This window comes from Haliotis rubra, unplaced genomic scaffold, assembly GCF_003918875.1.
Source record: "Haliotis rubra isolate DU_JTF1 unplaced genomic scaffold, ASM391887v1 Scf423, whole genome shotgun sequence".
Lineage (NCBI taxonomy): Eukaryota > Metazoa > Mollusca > Gastropoda > Lepetellida > Haliotidae > Haliotis > Haliotis rubra.
Genome location: NW_025767106.1, coordinates 852,230 through 873,861, shown reverse-complemented (window position 1 = coordinate 873,861; position 21,632 = coordinate 852,230). Strand labels below are relative to the sequence as shown.

Sequence of the window (21,632 nt, the reverse complement as noted above, 5' to 3'; positions counted from 1 at the left end):
AAAGGCCTACATTATTGAAATATATGTTTGCCTGTCTGAAATATGGGACCAAATATGGCGAATAGCCTTCTAGGAATTGGGTACCGTCGGAGCCTGTCGAAAACATGCCAACAGCTGTACCAGAAGACGAGAACCAGAAACAGAACCACACCGACGGGGTGCATCAAACGAAGTCCGCCCAGCATTTTCATGGGGGATGGGGGGTTTCGGGGGGTTCGACCCCGCTTTTGAAAATGACTAATGATCGCATTGATGTTAATGTTTTGCATTGGCGAAGCTAAATCTACTCTTTGAAAATTCCTGGATTCCGCACATGAATATAATGTTACAAAAGTACGTGAAAGGATGTTAATGTTACAAGATATACGTTTGACCTTGCGAGATACGACCATGCTTATCGAAGAAGTGCAAAGATAATAATCAGAACCATGACACGTGACGAACTTGGAGGATTTACGTCATCGCTCTGGACACATGTGGTTGTATGCAAAGCTAATCAATCGAGCAATTAAAATACCAGTTGGTGTTACATACTTCATATAATTTGGACTCACGTGCCACTGTCAGGCTGACAACAATTTAATAATTATCAAGGGTCAATGATGATAACATAATATGATGTAATAATAAATAATAAATAATTATTGTTGGTATATTAATACCTAGTCCATCAAATTGAATATTTGTTGTGTTCCTTGCAGTTCTTACATTCTAATAAATCACAACATGTCATTGATTTTCCAGTCAATGTAAACCATTAACTAACGTCCTACATTTACTGATAAAGAGGTCGTTTCTGGAATATCGATGTATATTCAAAGTCCAAACAACCATATGAGGCAGAACGCCAAGACCGAATAAAACTGCAAACATGTAGGCTGACTCCGCTAGGTGAAACGCGTTTCATGTCTTCGAGTTTCATTTCTTGGACTTGGGGATTTTTGCTATTCCTGTGTCTCATGAAAGTAATGTATAAAACTGGCGGTATATCACCATGTCATTTGAAACAGCAGCTTGTCCCTGGCAGATCTGTTTTGATTCGTCACGGCCTTGTTTTTGTAATTCTTACCGCCTCTTGCATAGATTATTAGGTTCTTTGTTTGATGCTACGTTCCGTTGACAGACTCTTTTAGCATGCCTAGCTAAATGCTTTAACTAATCAATCACTTGATTCCTGTATGCATTTGTACAACTGGAGTGTTTTGTTTTCAGTCTCCTGGTTTTGAACTGTTTTGAGTTATTTTATTGCTTTCCACTGGACGCTTGTGATCTACGATTTATTTCATTGCTAAATGTAGTAATAAGGATTGGGTCTAATTTTTTTGGTTCATATAGGTATGAATCGAAACACCGACGTGTAAGAATCCGCATCTTGCAAATGTTTGTGCATTGGCACTCCGATTTATACCTAAATGAACCGAAAAATTCTACACAGACAAAAAAGCCTAGAATATTTATCTTCAAAGATAGCTGTGAATGATGTCTAAGCCGTGTACCTGTTTGATCAATGATCAATGTATGGGGATCTACACATCACAACCACAGGCTCGAACGAATTAATACTTTCACTACAAGTACTCGTTTATTGATCATCGAAAGCAATTCGTTTATTTCTTGCTCCCCATTCCAGAAATCGACCTTAAAGCTCCTTGACGCAGTTTTTAAAATAATCGATCCCGGATTAGGAAATATGTGATTTACATCGATATTTGCAATTTGGATGTGGCACCTGGCACCTGGCGATCCGATCTCGTAATCGCCTCTTACACCCTTAAGAAATGTGTAGAGATATTAGACAAGCAAATATATTTTTCCATTGCAGCCTACCGTCATTATTACCTTAACTTTGCAATGAGGTTTGCATTTGCAACATAGAGCGATTCAGATGTACAAACCTTCAGCCGCCATCAGTTAAGGCTTTATTTGGGAAATGGAGAGTGCCAACATGAGAATGTCTATATTTGTTTAAAAAACATCTTCAAAATGCCATACCAAACGGAGACCTTGTAACCACTCTTCTTTAAAGTATCCTTACCCTTATCTTTCACTTAGATAAGTGTATTGAATGATATACTATTAATATGTCGGAAATGCTAATTGCTAATATTGTGAAAAAAAAATAGATCAGAGAAATAGTTTGTTACAATGGTCGAAAAACGCAACCAACCAGCTGTTGCACAAAATCTGAACGAAGCATGACATATTAGCAAAAAAATGTTCACTAATGAACTAATGTTCAGTAATATTCAGTAACTGGCCAGACAACCAGACGCTTATCAGTTCAACTCAATTCAGTCTTTAAGAAGTGCGGTACGTAAGTCCCAAAACAATTAAAGTAAATTTAAACTTACTACGATTTTAAGTGCAGTATATATGCTATTTTAATGTTATAGCTAGAGTGTAAAAAATGCCGACAGTAAGTAATGTAGGTCCCTATGGTCCCTCCCTACCTTCAGATTTTTTGTGATCTATAGCCCGTGTTTTATATTGTATTGTCTTCTTTTATTCAAATATTTTAGTTTTACATGCTAGTTTTATATTCCTATCTGTGATACTCTAGTATTTTTACTGTCCATCGTCGACAGGTTTTACTCTTCAAAATGTTTTCACTTTTTATTTTTATGATTTTTTCTCATCTCGATATGACTGAGATATTGCCGATATGACGTTAAATATTAACTCACTCACTTTATGAAGTGCAGAAGTCAGCAAAACACGCCCAGTGATCATTCGGAACATGATCAACATTCCACCCCTCGGGGAAACTGATAGATGTAGAAATATAGGTGTATCAGTCTGGTGTGACGCTGCTTGTCTAGTCAATGTCCGTGGCAATACCTGCCGTGACCGCCCACCAGTAACGACCCAACGTCAAGATCATTTCTGCCACCAGAACATAAAATGACTTCCCCAATGGAGCTGAAGACCTTGCGATGCAGATCACAACCGATCAGTCACGTTTCCTTCTTCCCGCTGCTGATTGAAGGCCAGGAGCACAGGTGAACGTTACATGGACGTAACCTGGTAGACCAGTTTTCGGAATAGGATTGTATTTGAGGCGAGGGCGTTATGATCTGTGATTGGATGATTGTGATTAAAGGGACATTTGAATGTTGTGAGGTACGAAGACGAGATTATGCAACTGCAGTATTGAAACGGGTTTTTTTGCAATAGAACGGCCTTAGGGTGACGCTTTGAACAATAAAGCAATGCTACCCAACCAGTTGCGCTGGTTGAACAGCAGTACCATAATCAGAACAGTGTTAATGTTACTCAATACGGCAATATCTTCTGATTTGGTAACACGTCAGGTATGAATGGGGCAACCACTACGACGTCATCAAAATCCGCCCCCAATAGTTCTTCGGATATTGAGTGATATATAACAAGGTTTACATCGATGAGGCTAAGCTGCAACAGCGCACAACATGGACAAACAGTTAGAACTTGCTTGTGAATCCCGCTTGTTTTTTGGTCCATTTGAACATGCCAGGTCCGTTGTTATTATGGACTGTTGATCGTTGCCATACCTTGAAACATGTGTCTTTCCGCGTCATAACATTTTATGCCCGTTAAACACTGATTAGACTTGCTTTAAGAACTTATATATATATTTCAAAGATAGACGTCATTAATAGGTTGAAGGCAGTGAAGCTGAAATCATTAGCCAAATATCTCACAGTAATTGGTCGATGTGTTTATAGATGCAAATATTATCAGACCACTAATGATGCCGTGACAAAGCGTAATGTAAGTGATCAATTTCAATATATAATCAATAATACTCAGACACCTCATTAATGTGTTTGCCGGTATTCATAAATAACACATAACACTTTAGTCTGAGAATTAGTCTGCAGTCTCTACATGTTTATGTATGATAACAGCACATGATTTTGAGCAATTTGAAATGCCACCAGCAACGGAATCCTTGGGCCCAAAACCAGCGTGGTCAGATAAAACTGCCTCCAATAGTCAGACGATACAAAGTTTGTGGTCTGATTTCACTCAAGATACTGGACTTCATGGAATTAACAAACTGTCACCTGGACGCCGCCACAAAGTTAGGCGGTAAGTAGAATTAGGCGTGTACTGTATAGAATATTACACGTTGGACTTCCAACAATCAACACAAAATCTCTCTGTTTTAGTGACCACTTGCATCACTGGGTGTCCCCGCCTTAGCTTTATCTAAATTGAGGTAGGTGAGGTGAACAATGGTTTAACGTCGTGCTTGAGAATATTTCGCTCATAGGACGACGTGCATGCGTGTGTATGTGTGTGTGTGCGGCTGCTTGTACTCGCTCAGACTGAAGCTGGGTTTATAGTGCTAGCCCACTGAGATACCATGCCGCAGTGAAGCATGAATACCCCACTCACACACACTAAACTGACTCCGAGCCGACCAGTCCTTGTTGTACCCATTAATGCCGAGCACCAGACAGGGACCCACAAGTACCATATTTTAACGTCTTTTGGTATGACGCAGTCGGGGATCGAACCAGCGACCTTCCGCTCTCCGGGCGGACGCACTAACCAGTAAACCACGGAGGCGGTTTCTTCTAAATGGTGTCAGTTGGTCCATCCAGATTTGAAGAGATCATTATGCCTGTAATGTATGTTGCAACTTCTGTCAAAATGTCAAAAGCAGTGGGGTAGCCTAATGGTCAAAGTGTCCACTCGTCACATCGAAGAACCTGATTCGAAACCCCAAATGGGCACAATGTGTGAAGCTCATCTCTGATTTCCTCCGCCGTGATATTGCTGGAGTTAGTGAGTGAGTGAGTTATTATTTAACGTCACATCGGCAATATTGCAGCCATATCGTGACTGATACTGCTGGAATATTGCTAAAAGTGGCGTAAAACCATACTCACTTAGTTAAAATCATAAATGATGTGATGCTTGTTTCATATACCGCAGCATAATTATTCTGTGCATTAATATGCAGCTGTTGCCTTGACAGTGCTTTGTGGGCGGTTCTGGTGTTCACTATGGCAGCGTTCATGTCCTACAGTATAACGATTGAACTCATCAACTACTGCAGATACCCAGTGAACACCAACACGAAGGTTGATGTGCTGGAGGAAATAGCGTTTCCAGCTGTCACCTTCTGCAGTCATAGTCCTTACAACTTAAGCAAAGTTAATGCTGCTGATCCTAGCCTCCACAAGTTCTTCAACAAAATCAGTATTTTGGGAAGTTTGTCGAGTCCAGTAAATTGGAGCGACCCCGAATATAACATGCCAACATTTCAGGAGAGTCAGAGCCTCAAGTGGTGGAAAGACTTGGGCATGAGTCCGAACGAAATGTTTTACATGTGTCTGATGAATGAAGTTATATATCATCCTTGCATGAAAGTAATGAAACCTGTTTTCACTCACACGGGTAACTGTGCAACGTTCAACTGGAATACTTCCGATGTGGCTAAGGTTCGCGTTACTGGTTCAGAGAACAATCTCATCATGTATGCTGAGATTGACCAGGTCAACTACGTTCTTGGGTCGCAACTTGCAGCCGGGATAAAGGTTAGTAAAATGTCAAAAGAAATACACATAGTTTCAAAGACATATAGCATGCACCTCAGCATGAGTTGTTGATGTCTTTATTGTCAACGTGTTAAACCATGCAACAGGCACAAGAGTACAGTATTCCCAGAAGTTGTTTCGGCAAATATCTAATAATAATGTATATAAGCTATAGTGAGTGAGTGAGTTAATATTTAACGTCACATCGGCAATATCTCAGCCATATCGTGACGAAAAGCATTATAAGCTATAGAAGTTGAGATATGATAATCTTACAGTCTAAGAGTCTTTCCAGTACGTCCATGCCCTGCAATACACGACTGAATGCGTCTAGGTACACTACCGATTAAAGTTTGTAGGAAATTGTATGACAGCACATCCCGATATTCGACCACATCTTCCTTCATATTCAAGTCCTTTTTTCTCGCCTTTATTTGTTCCCACACATTCTCAATAGGGTTAAGATCTGGGCTGTAGCTGGGCCAGTCTAAAATGTGAACAGTTTTGTCCGACAACCACTGTTTTGTGTAGCCCGCAGTGTGTTTTGGGTTGTTTTCTTGCTGGAAAATCCAATTATCTTCATACAGAGTGCAGGCCGTTGGAAGAAGGTGACCATTTAAGATATCAACATATCGTTCCTTTGTCAAATTTCCAGTGAAAAGAAAATACACAACGGCGTCACTCCACGTCCATCCCACATGTTTTGGGCGTTTGTAAATAGTTTCACGGTATCTTTCGTCCAAAATTTCACACAGTTCGGAAAAAGCCAGACACAACTTCCATTAGGAAAGAAAACATTATCAAACTCTTGAACCCTACGCCAGTTAAAACGTCTTTGTTTTTGTGCATCGTTCATCAAGATGCGGGAATTCCGCGCTATTTCACCCACTTTGTAATTCTAGTCTAAGGGTTTCATTACACACGTGAGCACTTCCTACTTTTAATCTCACTTCTGATATTCTCAACGCTTTACAATTTTCCCCTAATCACAATCTGACCAAGTCGACGGCGATCCGTAGTACTGAACTTCCTTGGCCTCCCTGCCCGTCTTGTGTTCATTCCCAACTCCTGACTGTATATTCTTCAAAGTTCTGTATACTGTAGACAGAGCTACCAGCTATCTCTTTTGCATTAGTCAGACTCCTTTCAAAATCATCTAGAACCTGCTTTCTTTTCTCTTCTGCTGCAAAATCTGGCATGTCATCAAGGGAAGCCGTCTGCTACACCAGGGGAGATAACCCTTGATGAAGTAATGCTAATTTTTAAGCTTACAAGAGTTGCCTCCCATATTGGGTACTATACTGCTTAATGCAACACCTATTTTAACATTCTGTTATCAGTATTAGCAAAGACAGATTTTCTGAATAATTTCTGGGAATACTATATTGTTCCACAATCGACATCATTTTCTTTCAACAAACAAGCGGATGTATAGACACGGGCATACTGTGGCTGGAGTATCAGCATCAGTTCACGGAACCCGTAGAGTTTGAGATTCTGCTTCTTAAACTTCGAATTATCTTTAAATACTGAACCTTTGTTCTGGTGAGCAGTATACCACTGCAAAACTTATTACAGTTAACTTGAGAGAAGGACATATAAACTTTTCACTGACTGCAGGTGATCTTACACGATCCTCGTGTCCACCCTGATGAAGCAAAGTCCTCCTTCCTAGCAGCTCCTGGGACATCAACATACGCTGCTGTACACAAATCACGGGTATGTCACTCACTGTTGATAGTGTTCACCCACAGAAAATGTCTAACCAAAGTTCCTCTGTATGTATTTCTTTAGCAGCTGCCTCAAATACATCTCAAGGCTTCTAATCAATGTCTCAAAGATTTCCCATAATACTGTAAGCTACCAAGGAATGACTTTCTGTATATTTACAGAATTTGTTCAATGTATAATCTCCAAACTTTATATATTATACTTGTATTTCATGTGGCATTTGATAAGAAACATGGTGAATATAGGTATGGTTCTCTATCTTCAAAGGTTCGGGACAGTTTGTCCAACTGTCTAAAGTTAACTTAGAAAACACAATGTGAAATACTGGTCTTCATCATTGATACCCTCAACGTTACATTTTGGGGTAAAACATGAGACAAGAAGTAGGCATCCCCAATTGTGCTCCCCTTCTTGTGTTTTCCTATGCAGCTGTTCCGGTTGGCAAAATTCAAACAAGGTAATTTGGCTAATAACTTTCCTCAAGCTCCAAGTGTATTGATGACCTTATATCGTTCAAGCACCATAAAACAGGCATTTCCCCCCTACTGAGGATTTACCCACCTGAACTGGAATTATAGGAGACATCTTTGCGTGGCATTACGTGTTATAAGCTAATTTTCACAAAAATCTCATACATGTTATGATTTGTCTTTATGTAAACCGAATGTCCCCTAATGATTATCATCATATCTCGTTTCAACACGTTGCTATTTATTTGGTAAGTTGAGACACTTGAACAGTGGCATTCATCCAAACGGCTTTTGTAAATAGAGTTGACTTATTTTCAGAGTCACACATTCCTTTTGATTTTTAACTAACATTTGCACAGTACAAGTATCTACCATCGCCCTATGAGGCCTTCGAGAACCGAACCTGCCTTGACACCTCGGCACCTGAATTCAAGAACTCCCTAAAGTACTTTGAGATATACACATATGAAAACTGTCAGCGAGAATGTGTCACACAGGAAGCATACAACATTTGCGGTTGTATTAGGCCGATGGACAATGGTAAGCTGACATAGTTTAAACTCTAAAGATGGTTTCCATACTACATTGGAAATAGTGGAAGGTAGTAAACCACTAGCATCAACTGTCATCTCTCTGGCCCATAGTGTTAGGGTTCCTAGAATTCCATGTTTTCTGTCGATTAATTCAACAACAACAATTAAGGCGATGCTATTTTGTGGAGAGAGATAGACAAATGTAAAGATAAATTGATGAATAGTTAGATTCAACCATGGTCTGATTAAGCAATATTTAAGCATCTTTTATTAAAACACTTATTTAGATTACTTAATTTTGTTATTGAAAAGTTTAGTCATTTATTGTGTATATCATTGTTTACAGGAACTATCGGACGATTGTGTTCCTTGTATGAGTTAAATACGTGTTTTTTTCCGACATATCGTAAGTTCACTTTTGTCTTCCTCACATACACGTATATCTTGTTTGTTCACTTTAGTGGCAAAAGCGTAAATTCTACATGCAAAACAGTCTGGATTTGCATGATGTACTGAAATATCGCTTAAAGCTACGAGAACCTTACACCTATTTAGACGTTTACACAATCGTTTCTGATGTATTCGGGGCGGTGGGGTAGCCTAATGGTTAAAGCGTTGGCTCGTCACGCCGAAGACCCGGGTTCGAATCCCCACATGGGTACAATGTGTGAGGCCCATTTCTGGTGTCCCCCGCCGTGATGTTGCTGGAATATTGCTAAAAGCGGCGTAAAACCAAACTCACTAAGTCAGTCAGTCTGATGTATTCATACGCCTCTCCGAACATGTTCTGTCACTCATGGAAAGCATGTTCCACTTTTTTACTCGTAGTATTATTGTCATTCTAATTTGTCGCTAAAAGTTGCCAACAATCGCCAGCAGCTGAAGGGATGGTGTAAATCCAGCTATCTTCGATGCAGGTAGCCACGGTCTCTATTACGGTGATCTACCTTCAGTTGTTGGCCATCAATAGTCAATTTTTACATTGTATTGTCTAAACTAGTTTTCTACTTTTAAAGATACACGCTAACTAGTTTTAACTCTCTTTGTGATACTCTAGTTATTTTACAGTCCGTCGGTGACTGGTTATTTAACTACTTGTATTTATTGTGTATGTACAACATGTCTCGTCACTATATGGCTGAAATATTGCCGAGGTGACGTTAGATTGTAACCCACTCTCTCATGGAAAGCAAACTTTACATACAAATTGGTATATTTACCTGCATTTGCATCATTTTTTACATGAAATTTGTGACGTATGTATTTCAGTTGAGTTGAAGAAGAATGCAACGATTCAGAAAGCCTGTGGCTGTCAAATGCCATGTTCATTCGAGACATATGACATCAAAGTATCAACATCATCTTACCCATCAGATGCAGCCATGGACTATGTTAAGAAGCTATCGACTTTCTCAGGCGAGGAATCTATCAAGTAAGTATACTTAATGCGTGTGCATCATATTTTATGTTGTTCAAAGGATTTTAAACATCATTTAGGCCTCAATACCTCGACACACCATTTTTGGCAGCACACTATTATCACCCGATTTGATAACATGCTCCTAAACTGACATTCCACTTATCGAGAACTGGAGAAAACATATTATATGACATAACCTTGCTTGCCAATGGTACAAGAATCTGTATCGAAGCGTCGCACTCACGAAATAAAGAAGTTGTTATCCATAAAAACGTGTTCCATATGGTACGTCTCAACTTCTAAAAATGACACTCAAACAAGTTATGACCTTGGTGCAGAGGTCTCACATCCACATCCATTTGCTACTGTCGATAACTAATGTTACAAATATGTATAAAAACTCACCATGAAAGAAAGAACTCCATTATGTATCGGCTGTATCTTTTTGTATATACTGCCAATTATTTCCTGTAACACGAACATTTCCTAAAAAACCGATATTTTTTTCAGGAAAAACTTTCTCGAAATAAGGGTTTTCTATGAGAACCTTATTATCCACTCAACAGAACAGACGCCGCAATATACACCGCAGACCATGTTAGGTGAGTACATATAATCCACATCCAATGTTTCAGTTAACATCGGTTTGTGAATGTTCGCTCAATACATGATAAGTAAACAAATACCTGTGTATCAACAGACGGTTGCATGAAAAAACGTCGACAGACATTATTATGGAATGTTCTTATGCCAACAGTAGACAACTGTGCTTGGTTTAAGCGTTATCTAAGGTTAAACAAGTGTGTTTTCGTAAACCGTTGTAGCAATAAAATAAGAGTGTGCTGATATCATGCTCCCAAATTGTGCGTTTGCGAATTGTGTATCACGGCTATATATATTTTTCATAAAATTATATTGGAAGATAGATTTAGAACAGAACAACATTATATTATTGAGCTTTGGTATATTTGAGGATTAACATTAATATTTTATGCATGTATAATTATTTTATATTCTTCACCATAATTACCTGTAAGTGTTAACGCTGGAGAATTTGCCCCAAATGATTACAGTTATTATTAAGTATGCATAGACCAGTTCGTGACGCCTATATTATCGGTTGTCAGGTAACTTGGGAGGTCAGATGGGCATCTATCTTGGAGCCAGCTTCATGACTCTCACAGAACTCGGAGAGTTCCTCTTCAGTCTGTGTTTGGCCGTCTTTAGAAGATGTAAATGCGGCGGCAAAGTCATACATGTCAATCATAATCAGCGCTAAAGCACAATGAACCTGCCCTGGTAGGCAACAAAAGCAATATAACAATGGATCTGTCCTCTCTCCTCTCTGTAAGATATATTACATTTCAAGTAACAAATATTCACCTCAATGTGGCAAGAATGTGAACAATCTGATGTAATGAAATCAAAGATGGACATTGATGGTTTAGACATTACCATCCAGCGAGCTCACCCTGTCAGACTCGGGAAATCCATCGTAGTCCAGTTTCTCAGTTATTGTGATCGAGGTGATGTTTTGAAGAAGACAAGGTCTTTGAAGGGTTCTGGAACAGGACTGTCAGGAGATTACTCTGTTACAGCCAGATCTAAAAGAAAGAAATTAAAATCAATTATGGATATTGAGAGAGGGGAAGGGATGAGATGTCGTCTTAGGTTCGACAAGCTAGTGTTCGAGGACGGAGAGATTGCAACATGAAACCTGGAGACTGACTCGGCTGTGTTCACCCGTCGACGTCTTGAGCTGATCAGTCTGACACCGGGCGTATATAGGGGGATGTCCAGCCCTCGATGGACGAGTTGTCTCCCTTTTGAATTGGAACATTCATGGACTCTCTAAGAAACTTAACAGTGGTGAACAGTTTTTGCTTGCTATACTACATCATCACTTTTTCAGAAATATGGAGCATTTGTGATAAACATGATATCCCTGACCATACTTGCTATCTGAATTTCAGGAATTTCCAGGATAATAATCGAGGCGGTGTTGGAGTGATAGTGCCGAAGTTTCTCAGTCTTCATTGCTAACGTATACCAGATTTCCAATGACTGTATATTCATTGTTTATGGTGCATCATTCTCGGCACCGGGGAGACAACTTATCCTCGGATTTGTCTACATACACCCAGAACACTCTTCAGTAGCGCTTCGATGACAGTTTTTTACGTAATAGATTTATTGATTTAAATATATTGATATAAATTGTTCTCGTCACGATATGGCTGCAAATTTTAACTCACTCACTCACTTTTCAGTAGTGAGCAACACATGCGAGTTCAAAGGTATACAATATATTGATAAAGCTATCAACAATTCCGATCAAAACATGTTGACTGTGATATCTTTCTGGGCCGGTATTTCAATACTCGCACTGGGCGACTGATGGATTTTGCTATGCCAGGATCACATGAATATTTGCCTGAGCTTAACGACGCCGATGATAAAGTTGATAATTTTGATGTGCCGCGTTCTTCGCGAGATAAGGAAATCAACCCTTACGGAAAGGACCTGATGAACCAGCTCACGAGGTATCCACATTCTGAACGGCACGTCTACGTGGGACCCAAACAGCGCCTTTACATGTTGTGGTGCCAGTCTTGTTCAATACATGTTGTGCTCAACTGATTTGTTGCTTGTGTTATAAACTTTAGTCTGGAGTCATGTCTCTATTATATTGAAACTGAAATTCAACGACAACCACTTGGATACATAAACACCGATCCTATAAGAAGACTAGTGCGGCGTCCAGCACTCGCAGAAACAATTTACCAGTCGTTAGGGAAATGAGTTAGTCAATATTCCTATTGGGGATTTTAATAATATGGCGAGTCACACTACGTCACCTGCTATCAATGAACCAAGTGTATTGAGTCATCAGCTCGGAGTTGTGGTGTGACACTCAGTATTAAAAGTAACTCTGTTAAGCGTCCCATGAATGTTCCGTGGTTCGATGAGGACTGTGAGCAGATAATACGAGAAAAATATTATCTTCTTCACAGATTTAGACTTAGATGTCCAAAGTCTCCAGTTAGACTATGGCTCGGTTTCAAACCGTCTGTAATAAAGTTTATAGAACTTTGTCGCCATCGTAAAGAATTTTATTATTCCAATGCTACGAGTGACATACGTTTCCATTGTAAAAGCAACAATGCAGTCATTCACGTCTTATGTTAAAGGCTTTCATAATAATTGTATGTATACATCGCCCGTCATTGATAGGTTCTCGTGGGTTATATGTTTCAAATCTGTTCTCAACATATAGGACGCTGTTGTCGACGAGGAGTGAAAGATTACGCTAATTGTCATGATGAAATGGCTGCTCATTGTGATCCTTGTAACTATGATGACTGTAATAATCTGTTAAACAGAGATTTCACTCAAGAGGAAGTTGATAGAGCTGTCGAGGATCTCAAACTGAGAAAAGGTTCGGAAAGAGGGCGCTTTCACTGTTTATATGTAGATTTTCGTAAAACTATCGATTCGATTTACAGAGATTAGTTGTATTATATTTTATTATCTCATAATATTCACGATATCATGTTAAATATTATCAAGGATATTTATAAAAAACGAGTGCATGTGTCAAATTATCTTCTGTTACATGTTATTTTGATTATTGTAGCAGAGTGAGGCAGGAGTTAATTTTAAGTCCGTTGATGTTTTCTTTATCTATAAATCAGTTGCTTGGTGATAATGTACGTGATGTTGCCAGAGATAATGTTAGTGTTCTGCCAAAGAAGCCACCATGGTTGCTTGAACTTCAATCAGTTTATCTTGATGTCCTGGAACAAGCAAATAAATCTGAGCCAGCACGTCGTGTTAAAGCTCTTGCCGAGGAACATATCCGAAGTTTACAGTGGATCAATGCTATGCAGATTTACACTGATTGATCTAAGTGCCCAGTGTCCGGTCGTGTTGGTGCAGGTATCTTCATAGCCACTGATAAAAGAGAAATTTCTATATGATTAGCTGATCACTTATCTGTGTTCTCTGCTGAACTTACAGCAATCATTGAAGCTTTGCGTTGGATTAATTTTTTGAGACGTATATCAGCGGTCATTTTCAGTGATTCTGTCAGTTCTTTACAAGCAATTCGGACAGGTTTCTCCTCCGCAAGACAAGACTTGATCAATAGTATACTTGACCTTTTTAATCAATTAAGTAAAGACCTTGACTTTTCATGGATACCTGCTCATGTTGGAATATTAGGAAATGAAAAAGCTGATCAATTGGCAAAAGCTGCACTAGATTTTCATGTATCAGAACAGGATGAGACATATTGCCCTCTCCTGCAGAATTATGCATCGTCAGTAAGATCCATGCTCAAATGAAATGGCAACAGAGATGGACCTCATACTTAAAAGGACGCCATCTCCATGGCAACGAGCCTTTTGTAGCTAAATCAACATTATCCAGAAGCAATCGTAGAGAAGAGGTTCTTTGAACCAGACTTTTTCTTGGGCATTGTGGTCTTGGTGCATATCTAAACATTATTAATAATGATATTTCTGCAAATTGCACAGTTTGTAATCAGCTAGATGATGTGGCTCATTATTTACTGCATTGCCAAAATATCTAAATCAACGTGAGGCGATGGTGGAATGTTTGACGGCGCTCAATATTGACTGGACTGTTGAGTTCAAATATGTTCAGGATGTCATTCTTGCTTATATTAAAACGTGTGGCAGCTTAACTACTTCATTAAAAATTCGAAACTTAGCAAGCCTTCATGATGGGCAAGGTGTAAACGGGCCCAGTTGCTCTGACACCTATTAAACTTTCAATTATATATCTATCTATCAAGTGTCATGGTGATATGGAAGAATCGGATTGAGGTATCTTCTTTTGCGCAGATGTTCTGGAATTATATCTTTCATCGATGCAGTTGACCTGTGTTTACTTTCAGATAGTGTTATTGGGTTTCAAAGGAAAATCAATTCATTGGTAAAAGTTTGCCATAGATGGGGATTCACTGTTAATTTTGACAAGACAGAAGTCTTAGTTTTTCGAAATGGTAATAAACTTGGGAAGAGTGAGGTTTGTTATTTAGCGTCAAAGGTTAAAGATTTCAACGTATTGCAACTTTTCTTTTCCAGGAAGCGGGAGTTCGGTTTTGTTTGGGAGAATCAAGATGTTAGAGATTCAAGGAGACTTTTCTAATCAATTTTAAAACAAGGATAAGGAATCGCCACGTTCAATCAATAATGGCTGAAATTAATGACTGTTCAACATTACATTTATATTCTAAAATGAAAAGTGTGTCCTGTTTGAAGAATTGCCTCGTAAATGTGAAGTCAGAAAAAGCTACGTGTAGACGAGATAGCATTCCATGTCAATATACCTATTGTACGATATGTAAATTATGTACATGATGAATTTTCTTCATAAATGTCCAGCATATAAAGAAGTTACGTTCTAAATACTTTGAAATGTTCAAAATGATAACCTAACTCATTAACTGTCCATCTCTAATTATGTTAAAGATGCCTTAATTCATTTGTTTGACTGTCAGCAGCTCATAAATATACTGCAAATGTTAACTTAGTACGTGGGCTGAGGGACTTTCTACTAAATAAAAGATTGGGCCACAGCTGGTGGTACACCGTGCCTTAAAAGACAAAATTAATAAAGAAATATGTTGCAAATGTGTTTTTTTTAAATCAACGTTTTTAGCCAAAAACATTAAAAAAACTACACGTGTTCTTGAAACTACCGAGAGTTAATTAGCAGATTGTGAATCATGTCATAGTAGGGGAGTTGACTCACTCATTCAGTACAACGTTTTGCAGATAACTATGGTTCGTCATGGCATCACCGGGCAATAACTTCGGTTGAAATATTGAATTTTCGCACAATGACCTGACACAATGGCACATATTGACATTATCTGTAAATAGGTTTAGACACCAGAAGAGAAAGCAAAGTAGGTCTATGAAGTGAAGACGATCAATCAGATGTCACTAGATTCATTTTCGATTTCGAAACTTTATATAGGCCAGATATTATACTTTCCAACACTAATCACCTCCCATGAAAATCATTAGGCGATTGCGAGTTTTCTTCACCGTGTATCTACGTTTTAGGTGTGGGGTGTGTGTACCTATGCATACATAGAAAGTAATTCACGAATCGAGCATATATTTATATATGTTTATGTAAGCATACACATATATTAATGAATAGTATATCAAGCAGTGTTATAATATAAACATAGCAATATAACACGCTACCCTAGCGTTTCTTTAACACATATCTATGTTTTTCGCTAGACAGTGATTCTTATGTGAATAGTACAAAGTGTAAATTAAAGCTTTTTGTTGTGAAAATGATTGTTTGTGATGTCTTAACGCCAAACAATTACATGTAGATCGCAGGGAAACGTGTGCACGGTTGTAACCTGTACTTCACTGATAAATCTTCGTGGCTCGTATTTTAGCTTACAATAAGTACTCTATTAGTTTTGACAAAAACATCCATAATTATGTCACTGAGTACCTTATATTACACACAAACAAAACAATAAACGAAGAAAAAAATATATGGAACAATTATTGAAATAATTGAAGCAAAACTGACAATATTAATGATAAATATTCCTATCACACTATATTTTATCTAAATAATGTAGGCCATAGTCTTATTGTCTATTTATGTAACATTCTTTTACGCATGAACAACCCTATATCCGCCTTCGACTGATCACTAACGATCGATAATATATCCTGTGAAACAATGTTTATCCAATAAAACTGGCACAAATTATTTTCCCCGTGCCATTTATCTACAAATGATAGTTCCCGAGACAAAAACGTTCATAACAATATAATTTTTGTGCTGCCTTTGTCTAGCACACCTTCACTTACATGACTTCTGCTGACTTTACTTTTCAAAAGGTTGCATGTAGTGTAGGTGGTTGTGAGTATCTAACATTTATTCTATGTAAGCTGTATCCGAAATTTCATACTCGTTAAATTGGTCTTTACGTTTGAAATTGTAAAGAAATTCCGACACTTGCTCCCTTTCTTGGATGGATTTTGAGACGATGATGTATTGGTCACAGCAGATACACTCATGAATTACAAGGTGAGGATCCTCCATTTTGTATCCCTTGTGAAGAGAGAATCACGGTCAAGCATGTCCTCTTTTAATGTATTGATTTTTTCCCTCACAAGGGATAAGCTATTTCCAATCACAAACTATGAAGGACACTTTTAATAATGTAAGTTCTCATTGAGTTATTGGTTTTTGTAAAAAAACACCTGAGTACACAAGACACATTTTGAGGTTTATTGTGACATTGTATAGATAGGTAAGACATGAATATGAACTGTGATTTGTAGTTGGTTGAAGTACCGTAAAATCATTGTCCAGTTGAGAGGGTATGTAAGCCAACATTCAGTCCCCGAATATTTATAGCTGCCACCGCTTTTATTGTAGAATGTTTGAACTATTAACATAAATGGATAACATTATCTATAATCGCCAGCAGCTGAAGAGATGGTAAATATCCAGCTTGAGAACCGTGCAGGAAGCAGAAGTATTGTAAGTCCCCACGGTCTCAAGTATGGTTGCCTACCGTCCATTGCTGGCAATCTCTTGACAATGTGTATCTCGTGTGAATTATTTTAATTCTTTCATCAGATATTGCCAAAGTAACTTTAAATTTTAATTCACTCTCTATAGTCCTTTCCCATCTCTGTCTTCCTTTGTCTCCCAGGCCTTGTAGACAAGTCAAATTTCTCAGAAATGTGAATGCATGAGGCATTTTTGAGTAAAAGCAAGCAAACAACATTTTCTGGGGTAGTGTTTCGTGCTGAATACGAATCTATTGTTTGCTAAGCTCAAAAATGCCTAATTAGGTCACGAATTGGGTTCAAAGGTCAATGAGTGCAAAATTCAATTTTTTTAAAAAGTGTTTTATTTATCATTTTCCATCCATACAATGAACTCATTTTACAAGATATTGATTAATAATGGTACCACAGGATTTCAAAATGTTGAATTTCATGGAAATGCTGAAGGAAAAATTTCGTATTTTTGCAAATATCTCCCTTATGGGGCGACTTTTAGTTTTTGTGTGAAGAGCTACTTTTTACAAGCATTTTTGCTCAAAATGCAAAGCAAGGCTGAATCTTTTCCTTTTGTTAACATAATTATATTCCAGGCAAACTGTTTAGGTCACAAAAACCGCATATTAAGCGCATAATTACTTCAAAGGTTAATGAGTGTGACAGGATGCGATAGGCATTTTTACATGTATGCCACACGAATGTTCAGGAAATCACATGAACAGGTGGGAACCCTATCCGATAATGTGTCAAATACATAGTATGAAGATGAAGGCGAAAGTGGAACACAAATGCATACAAGCCATGTGCTATGACTGAAGGATCGAGGCTGTACTAAAAGACTTTGCTATCACATATTTGGTTTAGTGATCTTTGTTCCGGAGGATTTTGTTAGTGACACACTGCACTGGTACTTTTTTATTCAAAAGGTGCAGTGTGTGTTGTACCAGGAGAGGTCATCAGTGGCGGTATATACGTAGCACTGGTGTAAGTTTGTTTACAGGCCAAGGCTTATCATTTGAGCTTTGTATCATATGTCAGGAAACCAGTCGGTCTAAAAATACCTTCTACAACCAGACAGAACTGAACATCTAATCTATTTTTGAGGCCACCCAGTTCAGGCACAATTGAAACATTCCAAAGTTCGGTCATCTGTAGACAGGCTATCATTCCTCTTTGAAGAATCTCCTGACGGCAACCCTAATCTAAAATGGCACAAACTCTGTTATTCAGCATACACACATTAGGGAAAAATAAATGTAAAGGCTTGCCAAGGAACAGTCCAATGCTTCACAAGGAAATGAACAGACTGGTGTTTCAGATGAAGATACCGCTTTTACGCGCAGGGTACTTCAACAGTGGATTTATACACAAATGCAAAATATGTACACAAGCATGCTATCACATTGACTGTCTAAGTAAATTTCTGTGGGATGCCAAAAGGGCAGAAACTGACAGCAAATGAGCTGATATAGCCATGGCTTGGTTGTGTCAGGAGTTACGTCACAATGCTGAGAATGGACACGAATTTAAATTGTCTGCTATGTTCATGAGGTACAAAGAATTAGCCAGTGACTCTATAATCCTTTCATTTGATAAAGGAAACAAGTGCATTGTGGACTCTTGTCCCAGGTGCACGTTGCTCTGAGACTCCACAGTGATATAATGTCACATGTTGTGACGTGAGTGAAGAAGCAGAGTAGGCCAGTGTACATGCTTCTGAACATCTTACTTGTGGCCAAAGTCATGTTTATAATGAGTTTGAAGAAGGTGAAATAGAGCGCATCTGATGTTGAACGGGTTAAGAACACAAGGGTTAGAAGTACAGGGCACTTCGCACCAAGGTACCAAGTCCATCTTGGACTGCCCCCAAGAAAAAGGAAAAAGAAAATCTCCCAAAGACCAAGTTCCTTGAAAACACTGCCCCAGTTTGTGGATCTAGTGCTTGGAGAACCCGGGTGTAACTGATGATGTGCCAAGCATTCTATATGGTATAGCTCAACTAGTTTTCTTGACTGTGCATGTTGATTGGTGAAGGGTCATACCCATACCAACATGTTTAGGTGGTGCTTCCTTTTCCCCACAAGACGGTAGACCATGTCTTGCCCCATACTACGAACACCTGTGTTCTTAATCCGTTCAACATCAGATACAAGCCTATTTCACGTTCTTCAGAAGGAGGTACACTGGCCAACTCTACTTCTTCACTCACGTCACAACAATTGAATCCCGGATCTGACATATCACTGCAGAGTCTCAGAGCAACGTGCTTCAGTGACATGAACAACAAATTCATATGTGACCCCAATGCACTTTGATAAAGGTCCCTTGAAGTCCTCTGTCTACTGAAATATGATGATGAGTCTGACTCATTGGCTAATTCTTTGTACCTCATAAACACAGCAGACAATTCAAATATGTGTCCATACTCTGCACGGTGACATAACTCCTGACACAAACCCAAGCCATGGCCATATCAGCTCATTTTACTGTCAGTTTCTGCCCTTTGGGCATCCAACAGAAATTAACTTAGATGTGATAGCATGATTCGGCTGCTATTAAATCATTCACATCTATAATACGTTCAAAGACCTTGTGTGCATATTTGGCATCTGTGCACACTTTAGAATCTATTATTATGGTAGAAACATGGCTCGTCTTCTGCTTGCTTTCAGAGCTGTGACAGAAAATACACAACGTCAAGTACCCCTCGTGAAAAGCGGTATCCTTCATCTGAAACACCTGTCTGTTCATTTCCTTGTGAAGCATCGGACTGTTCCTTGGCAAGCCATACATTTATTTTTTCCCTAATGTGTGTGTATGCTGTATAACAGAGTTTGTGCCATTTTAGATTAGGGTTGCAGTCAGGAGGTTCTTCAAAGAGGAATGATAGCCCTGTCTACAGATGACCGAACTTTGGAATGTTTCAATTTGTGCCTGGGCTGGGTGGCCTCAAAGATGGATTAGATGTTCAGTTCTGTCTGGTTGTAGAAGGTATTTTTAGACCGACTGGTTTCCTGACATATGATACAAAGCTCAAATGATAAACCTTGGCCTGTGAATAGAAACAAACTTACACCAGTGCTACGTATATACCGCCACTGATGACCTCTCCAGGTACCCACACACTGCACCATTTGAATAAAAAAGTACAAGCAGTGCATCAACTAACAAAATCCTCCGGCACAAAGATTCCTAAAACCAAATATGTGATAGCAAAGTCTTTTAGTACAGCCTCGATCCTTCAGTCATAGCACATGGCTTGTATGCATTTATGTTCCACTTTCGCCTTCATCTTCATACTATGTATTTGACACATTATAATAATAAAAGTAATAATAGGGCATTTCTAACATGCATAAATCCCTACTGAAGTATGCTCAGAGTTCAGCAAAGTTGGAAAGACCTCAGAAAAGGTGAGTTTTCAGTTTTGATCGGAAGCTAGAGAAGTCACTGGTGTTCCGGAGAGAAAGGGAAGATCATTCCAGGCTGTTGAAGCTGCGCAGGCGAATGATCTGCTGCCGTAGCGAACACTGTTTTGTTCTAGGAACAAGCAGAAGGTTTTGTCCTGAGAACGAAGGGATCTAGCTGGTTTATATGGCATTAGAAGATTGGAGAGATAAGCAGGAGCGCATCCAGACAGGCAGCGGTAGGTGAGGCAGAGGAGTTTAAAGTGGATCCGGTTCTCGATTGGAAGCCAATGAAGAGATTGAAGAATGGGTGAGATGTGGTCAAACTTCTTCGATCTAGTCACGACACGTGCCGCAGCAGTTTGGATTCGTTGAAGTCTCTGGATTTGTGGATAGTTTGCACCGGCTAGGAGAGAGTTACAACAGTCCAGGCAGGTCATTACATCGCATAAGGTGAGAGTTTTTGCCGAATCTATAGTCAGGTATTGCCTAATGGAACTGATATTGCGTAGAGCTGCAAAACAGATCCTAGAGAGAGTAATGATCCTCTATCAGTACTTGCTGGAGACGGGACGACAGATAAGACTTGAACCAGCATAGAGCTGTGCCATCAATTCCATTATCAGATAGGGTTCCCACCCGTTCCTGTGATTTCCTGAACTGTTCCGTGGGTAATTATGTTGCTAAAATCATTAATCAAACTCACTGCATGAATGAAAGCAGTTTCATTTGACATGCATGTGAAGCAGTATAAAAGCATTCATGTGGCATACATATAAAAATGCCTATCGCATCCTGTCACACTCATTAATCTTTGAAGTAATTATGCGCTTAATATGCAAATTTTGTGATCAAAATAGTTTGCCTGGAATATAATTCTGTTAACAAAAGGAAAAGATTTAGCCTTGCTTTGCATTTTGAGCAAAAATGCTTGTAAAAGTAGCTCTTCACACAAAA

General features: G+C 38.9%; 2 protein-coding genes across 2 annotated transcripts; both read left to right on the top strand.

Moving 5' to 3' along the window:
• Window positions 1-3,881: 3,881 nt before the first annotated feature.
• On the top strand, window positions 3,882-7,808 carry LOC124288749 (acid-sensing ion channel 5-like). Its single transcript, XM_046725278.1, has 4 exons — window positions 3,882-4,071; window positions 4,967-5,528; window positions 7,149-7,247; window positions 7,689-7,808. The coding sequence occupies exons 1-4, from the start codon at window positions 3,911-3,913 to the stop codon at window positions 7,806-7,808; spliced, it is 942 nt and encodes a 313-aa protein (XP_046581234.1). The 5' UTR covers window positions 3,882-3,910.
• A 212-nt stretch (window positions 7,809-8,020) lies between these two features.
• Window positions 8,021-11,634, top strand: LOC124288753 (acid-sensing ion channel 1A-like). Its single transcript, XM_046725283.1, has 5 exons — window positions 8,021-8,269; window positions 8,609-8,668; window positions 9,532-9,694; window positions 10,193-10,284; window positions 10,810-11,634. The coding sequence occupies exons 1-5, from the start codon at window positions 8,260-8,262 to the stop codon at window positions 10,959-10,961; spliced, it is 477 nt and encodes a 158-aa protein (XP_046581239.1). The 5' UTR covers window positions 8,021-8,259; the 3' UTR covers window positions 10,962-11,634.
• The last annotated feature ends 9,998 nt before the right edge of the window (window positions 11,635-21,632 follow it).